The sequence below is a fragment of the Anneissia japonica genome, unplaced genomic scaffold, assembly GCF_011630105.1.
Source record: "Anneissia japonica isolate Jap-2015-1 unplaced genomic scaffold, ASM1163010v1 scaffold287714_len2871179_cov188, whole genome shotgun sequence".
NCBI classification, from domain to species: Eukaryota; Metazoa; Echinodermata; class Crinoidea; order Comatulida; family Comatulidae; genus Anneissia; species Anneissia japonica.
The window spans coordinates 2,564,901-2,574,383 of NW_022755542.1; the positions used below are offsets into that span (position 1 = coordinate 2,564,901).

General features: G+C 33.1%; 1 protein-coding gene across 1 annotated transcript in view; it reads left to right on the forward strand.

Annotated features, from left to right (window-relative positions):
* The first annotated feature begins 669 nt into the window (after positions 1 to 669).
* LOC117123694 (rRNA N6-adenosine-methyltransferase ZCCHC4-like) overlaps positions 670 to 9,483 on the forward strand; it is a 56,780-nt gene continuing 47,966 nt past the window's right edge. The window contains exons 1-5 of the mRNA XM_033269708.1: positions 670 to 832; positions 2,547 to 2,748; positions 3,385 to 3,571; positions 4,899 to 4,990; positions 9,368 to 9,440. Coding sequence (XP_033125599.1) covers positions 763 to 832; positions 2,547 to 2,748; positions 3,385 to 3,571; positions 4,899 to 4,990; positions 9,368 to 9,440 — 624 coding nt within the window. The 5' untranslated portion in view covers positions 670 to 762. The remainder of the gene's footprint in view (positions 833 to 2,546; positions 2,749 to 3,384; positions 3,572 to 4,898; positions 4,991 to 9,367; positions 9,441 to 9,483) is intronic.

The window sequence follows — 9,483 nt, forward strand, 5'->3', positions numbered from 1 at the left end:
TAAAAACATTTTGACTCCCCCCCCCCACCCACCTACTCTTTCTCTAAATCTGAATCAAGATCCGCCCCTGCATGCCAGTGCTGGCGCCAGCGGAGGGTCAGGGAGGGCATTTCCCTCTCCCTATTATATTATAGATATGCTTCTACATTTTATTATTATTAGCCTTAAATTGTAGAAATTTTCGGGGACTTCCTCCCCTGGACCACTTTCGAAGCCTTTTAATCGAAGCTCGACTGACGCCACATTGCCTGTCTCTTATACACATCTAGATGTGTATAAGAGACAGCTTGCACTTCAGCCCTCTGCTCTATGGTAACACAATGATCGCATCGCGTTCGAATGATTTCTAAATAGGCCTATTCAATGTCGCAATTCTTGCCGGTGGTTGGCCTATCCAGAATTATTATCCAGAATTTTCAAGGCTATTTACATTAGTTTCTCCTAAATTGTCGTAGTTTCCTGGGTTTCTTCCGTAGAGCACTTACAAGAGAATTGAGCGACGCCCCATCTATTTGTACCATGGACCTATTAATAAGATAGGTCCATGTTTGTACCTTTTATGACATACTTCTACACACGCTCGAGCTTGTACGTTCGAGCATAGTTTGTAGCAGCCGCGCTCGAGTTGATACCGCGCTCGAGTCGATACGCTTGAGTTGGTATCGTGGCCATGCGTCTGTGGTCTGTGTGTGAGTTCGGGGATAGCTTGTTATTGTGTGATGATAACTTGAAATTATCTTACAGATACATGTTGGCTGTTGAATGTCTTCTGTTGCATATGATGTTGTTTTTGATGGATACGACCCCAACAAGGCTCCCAAATGTCCCCATGGTATGATTATATTTGTAAAGTCAATTGAATTTGGCTAGGCCTACGCAACCATAGATTAAAGAGGGCCGGGAAGGCCTGCCTGAGTCTTGACCATTCTCTCTTGTTTGCTAGCTAGCTAGGCATATAGGCCTAGTAGTAGTTGTGCCCGTGTATATATTTAGACCTGGCCTAGCTCTGATTGAGATAGGCCTTGCAGGGCCAAGGGGTTACTTCATATCTTAGTACTACTTATAGAATAGTAATATCATTTTTAATTTATGATTGTTGCCCTACCTGGCTAGACCTAGATTGTTTATAAATTCTAGTTGTACTGTAGGTAGTAGCAGTAGGCTAGACTAGTATGGACTAGGCTACTTTACAATTTTATTTTCTTTTTCCGATTTTTATAAATTACTTAACCTTTCTTTGCCAGGTGACCCCTGGTCTTAATGAGAGCCTCCCAGATCCTACAATAAAATCTCAATTTTCTCCTATAATTATTTACTAGTAGTATCGATCTATCTGTCCACAACAAGGGCTGTATGTACTAGTACACCGGGGTAACTCCCCTTCTCGTCTCAAAAGATGATACTGGGTACTATATATTTCACATGAGCCAATTTAATTTGTACACTGGGCCTACAGTGTATAGTCCTTATTTGAGAAGACTTGTTCCACCTCCAGAACCATAGGTGAGCGTGTCGTTATTATGTCTGTATGTTGCAGCGCCCCTGCCTTCAACCGCATGGCCATTCAACTCACCCCTAAAATGTATATTTAAGTAAATAAAATCATAGGTAAATAAATATCACCTAAAACCTACAGATAAATTATGCACACTGATGCCACAGTGGAAGGGGAGGGGATCCTTGTATGTATCTATTTAGATTCAGAATAATTTAGATGATTTGATTAAATTGTTTTGTGATTTCAGGGGTCCAAAGTTGGAAGAAACCACATCTGGGAGATCTGTTTAAAGGAGTTTTCTTAACATATCTAATAATTATATTTTGCTATAGATGGAGAAACCCATTGTACTGAATTCCAGGAGAAGATTGATATGATAGAGTTAGTAAAAACTTGTAAAAATATGCAAATATTGTGAATTTTCCTGGATATTCTTGCTATTACAGTATGTCTTCTTGTTTACTGTACTGGATTATTCGTTTTTAATTTGTTAATTTAATTTTGCTTTGGTCCAGATCCAGATGTTAGTATTGTTGTTGGGGGACTTGATTTGTGTTTTGTTTTTTCCTCAACCTGAAGGTTCTATAAGCAAAATTAAGAAGTTTTCAATTTGTTTTTCCATCATTAAATATATAATATAAACTATATATCCTAAATGGAAAGAAGACCATACAAGAGTATGGCTAATATTAAAATTTTGCCACCTTAAAAAAATATGTCTAGTTGACAATATAAAAGCAAGATAAACAAGGACAAGACAGGATGCAAAGAATAATAATATGTAGTAATAATAATAATAATAATAATAATAATAATAATAATAATAATAATAATAATAATAATAATAATGTAACCAACTAAAAGTGCATTAGACAGGCATGCATGTTAGCAATATAGTAAATAATCTAATTGTGAAAATAATTTTTTTTCCATCCAGTCTGGTCGGTGTACTGATGCTGATAGTGGGGCCTACTGTTACATATCAAGCCCCTTTATTATTGATAAAAATCCAATTAATGTTTTTTGCATTTTAAATTTTTTTTTTCAGGACCTGCATTACTGTTTGAAAGATTTTGTGCAGATACTGGCACCTTCTTTAGATTTTTTGCATGCTCAGCCAACCGTGACCGTAGACACTGCAAATTTTACCAGGTTGCTGACGAGCCAGTTCCAGAGGAAAAGGTTAAAAAGAGGAAGATATTCAATGCGGACCAGCAGCCTAAATATGACCATTTAGAATCTGTTAAAAGGTATTTTAATTGTTTATTGTGTATTTTTTCCAACATGTTTCTATCTGTTGGTTGCAGACAATAGCATTTTAAGAGAATTTTAGTTGGCTTACATTTAATGAATTTATCCTTTAACATTCATTGTCTTTCATGTCAGTGCATGACCTCATCTATTTACATATCTAGGCATCTGCTGGTTTTTTTTTTTTTAAGTTCTTCATTTGGTTTAACAACTAGACAAGACTTTTGTTATACTTTGTTTAACAAATCCTCCAACTGCCAAGAATGGTAATTTTGAATACAAATGAAATTTTATTTTTGGCCAGTTTTAGCACACCCTCTGCCTTTGTCATAGAAAAATTAACTTTATGTTATTTTTATTACATCCTCCACTACCCTGAAATCTCCAAAAATTAAATATATGTATTTCTTCTTTATTATATAAATTTTAAGTATTTATCAATCTCATTTAAACTACACTGTGTCATTAATAATATTTTATTTTATTTTCTACTCCAACAGTCAAGGTATAAAAAAAGTCTTGCCCTAAGTTGATTAATTGATTACTTGATTAGTTGCTAGCATAATTGAATACTTTTTTGATAGATTGATTAATTGGTATATTAAACTATCAATGATTTAACTTCCATTAAACAGGTTTAAATTGCTTCATCAGCTGCCTGAAAAACAGAGGATATTCTGCAAGTCATGCTACAAACTGATGCTTCCAGCAGAAAAGTTGAAACACAACAGTAAACATGACTTACAAGTAGGACTTACGTCAGATCAACTTTGCAGACCTAGCCAACTACTTTCACCCTTGGAGAATAACTCAACTAATGCTGTGAGTTTGTTATCCTCGCCCAGGAAAGTAACTATATCGTAACTCCCATTTTGTCGTGTCCAAGCCCACCACCAAAACTCTGGTTTTTTATTTCTGCGTATTATGCAAAAATACGAAGTTGGAAAGCTCACTATATATTTTCTTTGTCTACATTGGAAATTGGAGTATTTTTGAGCTGGCCGCAAAATCTCTGACTTTGGAGTTTTTGCGTATCATACGCAGAAACTCTGAACCGGTTTGGTAGTGGGCACTGACACTTCAAAATGGGAGTAACTATATACATGCATTGGCAGTTATTCTGTAAGTTCTGGTAACCACTTCATTGTAAACTTTTAGCTATTGTTTGTGTACTGACCAGTAGAGATCTTTAGATAGCTTTGGTCCCGTTTTAATAGACCTTTCCTGAGTGTCAATCAAACTAAACAACTAAACAACTAACCAATCAGAACAGTGCCAGGAATATGTTTTAACAATCTCGTTTGTGGGAGCTTGGCAACAATATCCAAGGGGTGGGGTTTAGCGGAAAGGTCACTTCCATCGCTGCCCTCCTTGTGTTTTAGCTGGATAGCTGAAGTGCCACTTTCAGTAGCACACCATCTTCTGTATTAGAAGAGATGTTTTTAAGCAGTCGGTCCTGTGTGCAATATGGCCCATGTTCACGTTAAAGAATGCTGTACATTCTTCGGAAACCGTATGGGGATTTTTTTTTCCAGTGTACTGCCCAAATTCACCACCAGATGACCCAACTAAAAATAATTTTCCAAGATACAGGATTTATTTATTGATTTGTCCATAAAAATACTAATGTATATAATTTTTTTGTGTGTTTAATACACACATTGCCAAGTACAATTTAGATTATATTAAAATATTAAGTAATACACCAAATGTACTTTAAAATCATCAGTGTTAAAAAGACATTATGAATCATAGTTAAAATTATAAGAGGTCCTAATGTAAAAAGGACAATCATAAAAAAGTTCAAAAGAGACAACAACAATAATTTAATGGATAGTCCACAAGATGTGCCTCAAAACTGAAGAAATTCTGTTTAATTCATATGATGCTGACTTTTTTTTCTATGTGTTATTTGTTTGGTAATAATAGAATTAAATGACAAGTGAGTAGGATAAAAATAATCAAACAATCAATCGTAAAAATGTATAATTGGTGCCTGCCAGAATCAACTGCAAGCAGTGTTAAATAGCACAAACTACTTGGGGCTACATGTCTCTTGAGAGATAAAACTTGTAAATGTAATCATTAGTTACACTAGCATAATTTCTATATTTATTTGCTATTCATCTCTATTTATATGTCTTTTCAGCAATATTTGTTTTCTGAAAAAGCAACAAAATTCATCCTAGATACCATACAACACATGAGATATGACAGAGTTCTATGTGTTGGTGCTCCACGGTAAATACCATTTTTGCTCTCCCAGGAGGCTACTTTTTTTTTCTCTTTTGTGGGGTCGTCCCACTTTTATTTGTTCCATGATTTCTTTGAACATAAATATTGTTTTGTTACTATTGACATATTTATCACTTATTAAAATTAGTACTATTATTCTATTTCCTTTATACATTAATTTTTTCCATTTCTAAACATTATACAATTAATACAATAATTTAATTACTCCTCCCATCAAACAATCAATGCAACAAAGCATAATCACCCAACAGTCAAGAAAGTATGATAGTAATAATGATATTAATAATGGTGACGATGATGATAATAACAACAATAACAATAGGAGGCTACTTAATGAGGCTAATTGTAGGCCCATAAAAATATTTCTTGCCTTGATTTTTCTCACTTTGATCATTTTTTCTCTTTCTGTTTATGATTTCATAGAAAGCAATAATTATTACTGACTTGCTTTACTTGTTTGTAATCACAAAATGTTAATGCACTACTTTTCAATTCTTAAATTTAACTTTATTATTCTGTTCTGAACTCAAAATTTATTGAGCTAAACCAATCTTCGATTATTTGTATTTTTACCAACATTAATTTTTAATTTGGTAGGTTGTATAGTATCAGTATCGACTGTATGTTTTTATAAACCTTGAGAAGCATATTTCATACCCAATGTAATTGACTGTGAATTATTCGTGACCTTGTATGGTATCCCAGGGGTCCAAATTTCGTAACTAGCATTTTCAGAGAAATCTGGTTTATATCTATTATGTGATGTTACCCATGGCCAATTAACTTTTATCCATGGCCAAATAACTTCAGGAAGACAATAATAATGTACTAAGAGCATGCAAACATTTTGAATTGGTAGGATGTGGGTTAGTTTGCGGGCGATTTTGCCTGCTCACAAAAATGTTAATAACCGTTCTGAGATTTCCCAGGGACTTCTGCGACTCGTGGGAGTTTCCTGACCCCTAGGAATTTTGCAACTTATCTGATTATTCTCACACCTGGTGGGATATTGATTGAATACAATGTTGCACTTATAATAACAGGGGCGGATTTAGGGGGGGGCCGCCCCCCCCCCTTTTGGGAGGTAAAAAAAAAAAGAAAAAAGAAAGAAAAAAAGGAAGGAAAAGAAAAAAATGATAGCCCAGAACGCCTCAAATGTTATTTTCGGGCGTCTAGAACACCAAAATTTCGCGGGGGAATATGGACCCCCTAGGGCATTGTTGTTTCTTTTGGCCCCCCGCTTTTGGACATCTCTGGATCCGCCCCTGAATAATCTGTAACATGATAATATAATTAAAATATAATTAGAAACTACCACTAAAAAACTACCACTAAACTACAGTATAATATCTAAAAAACTTTAAAAACTATTACTAAAAATACATTAAAATTACTACTATAATAGAAATGGTCATTGATCGACGTGGTTACTCAACCAGAAGGTCTGATTCACGAAATGGTATGCCACCAGTTACAAACTGCAGCGCTATGGAAAGTTCCTTTGAAATTGTTGGAGCTAAAGTCTGGAACAATATACCATTTTTGTTTCAAGAATCAGCTAATATAAATAGTTTTAAATCACAATATAAAAAGGATTTTTTTTTGATGGATGGATATATTTTAATGCTTAGGCCTTGCTCTGTATGTAACTGTTTTGATTGGTAATTTTTCTTGTAAATTCCAAAAATTGCAATTACTGTACAGTAATTATAAACTACCACTACTACTATATAATATAAAAAAAAATTAAAACTATTATTAAATAATACATAATAAAATTATAACAAATATATATATATATATACACACACATATACATATATATATATATATTTCCTGTTAGAATTAGAACCAATAAAGAATGATTGTTTTTATTATTACGTTCCATAATAGTTATTAATATTAAGTATAGAGGGGCATTTAAACATTTAAAATTCAAAAGAATTAATTGTTCTTTCCATCTTAAATTGAGTTTTCTCCAGTAAGGCAACGTACAATAAAATCATTAGAGGTCTTATTATCAACAGAAAGTAAAATTTTACCTAACCTATTCATAAAGACTTGAAGACAATAGTGTTTTGAATACTGTACTACATTTAGACCAGACACAATAATCAGAGAGAACATTATAGAGGGGCATTTAAACATTTAAAATTCAAAAGAATTAATTGTTCTTTCCATCTTAAATTGAGTTTTCTCCAGTAAGGCAACGTACAATAAAATCATTAGAGGTCTTATTATCAACAGAAAGTAAAATTTTACCTAACCTATTCATAAAGACTTGAAGACAATAGTGTTTTGAATACTGTACTACAATTAGACCAGACACAATAATCTGAGAGAACATTTTAGGTGTGTGTAAAAAAGCATTTGTGGCAAAGGCAAGCCAAATCTGTCGCTCGTCGCAAATCCTGTTTCAGAAATAATGGCCAAAACACGCTGGAATGTCAAAATTTTCCAAAATCTATGTTATTGCACTAAACTAACCTTTATATCTATACAGTACATCATGCTGTGCTGTTATTTTCCCCATTTTCAATGTTAAAAAACAGCAATTTTTTACGATTTGGTGATGGTTTCTGCCTGAGAAATGCCCAATATCATAAACTTTGAAATAATTGTTCTTTAAACAGCTGTATATTTAAACTCTTATAACTTCATAACAAAATGTCGGATTTAAATGATTCTTTTACCATTTTATAACTCTCATTTTACTGTTTAACTCTATATTATTAACTGAAAAAAATCATTTTTAGTGACGAGTGACTGGTTTGGCTTGTCTTTGTCACATTTGCTTCTGCTGTTCCTCTTGCCAGTCGATAGCCCAGCACGCCTCAAATGTTATTTTCGGGCGTCTAGAACACCAAAATTTCGCGGGGGAATATGGACCCCCTAGGGCATTGTTGTTTCTTTTGGCCCCCCGCTTTTGGACATCTCTGGATCCGCCCCTGAATAATCTGTAACATGATAATATAATTAAAATATAATTAGAAACTACCACTAAAATACTACCACTAAACTACAGTATAATATCTAAAAAAGTTTAAAAACTATTACTAAAAATACATTAAAATTGCTACTATAATAGAAATGGTCATTGATCGACGTGGTTACTTAACCAGAATGCCACCAGTTCCGAACTGCAGCGCTATGGAAAGTACCTTTGAAATTGCTGGAGCTAAAGTCTAGAGTAATATACCATTTTTGTTTCAAGAATCAGCTAATATAAATAGTTTTAAATCACAATATAAAAAGGATTTTTTTTTTATGGATGGATATATTTTAATGCTTAGGCCTTGCTACGTATTTAACTGTTTTGATTGGTAATTTTTCTTGTAAATTCCAAAAATTGCAATTACTGTACAGTAATTATAAACTACCACTACTACTATATAATATAAAAAAAAATTAAAACTATTATTAAATAATACATAATAAAATTATAACAAATATATATATATATATACACACACATATACATATATATATATATATTTCCTGTTAGAATTAGAACCAATAAAGAATGATTGTTTTTATTATTATGTTCCATAATAGTTAGAGTAGATCCAATTGGCAATAGTTATTAATATTAAGTATAGAGGGGCATTTAAACATTTAAAATTCAAAAGAATTAATTGTTCTTTCCATCTTAAATTGAGTTTTCTCCAGTAAGGCAACGTACAATAAAATCATTAGATGTCTTATTATCAACAGAAAGTAAAATTTTACCTAACCTATTCATAAAGACTTGAAGGCAATAGTGTTTTGAATACTGTACTACAATTAGACCAGACACAATAATCAGAGAGAAAATTTTAGGTGTGTGTAAAAAAGCATTTGTGGCAAAGGCAAGCCAAATCAGTCGCTTGTCGCAAATCCTGTTTCAGAGATAATGGCCAAAACATGCTGGAATGTCAAAATTTTTCAAAATCTATGTTATTGCACTAAACTAACCTTTATATCTATACAGTACATCATGCTATGCTGTTATTTTCCCCATTTTCAATGTTAAAAAACAGCAATTTTTTACGATTTGGTGATGGTTTCTGCCTGAGAAATGCCCAATATCATAAACTTTGAAATAATTGTTCTTTAAACAGCTGTATATTTAAACTCTTATAACTTCATAACAAAATGTCGGATTTAAATGATTCTTTTACCATTTTATAACTCTCATTTTACTGTTTAACTCTATATTATTAACTGAAAAAAATCATTTTTAGTGACGAGTGACTGGTTTGGCTTGTCTTTGTCACATTTGCTTCTGCTGTTCCTCTTGCCAGTCTGTGCATTATGTTTTGCATGTCGTGAGTAATAAATTGTACTTGAACCTTTTAAGATCAACATGGTTGGTTTTTTCAGAATACATGAAGCTATACAGAATGACGGAGGACACAAGTTAGACAGTTTGTTGTTAGATATTGACCATCGATATGTAAGTACACGGTGTACCCATGATCCTATGGCGTATCTAGGGG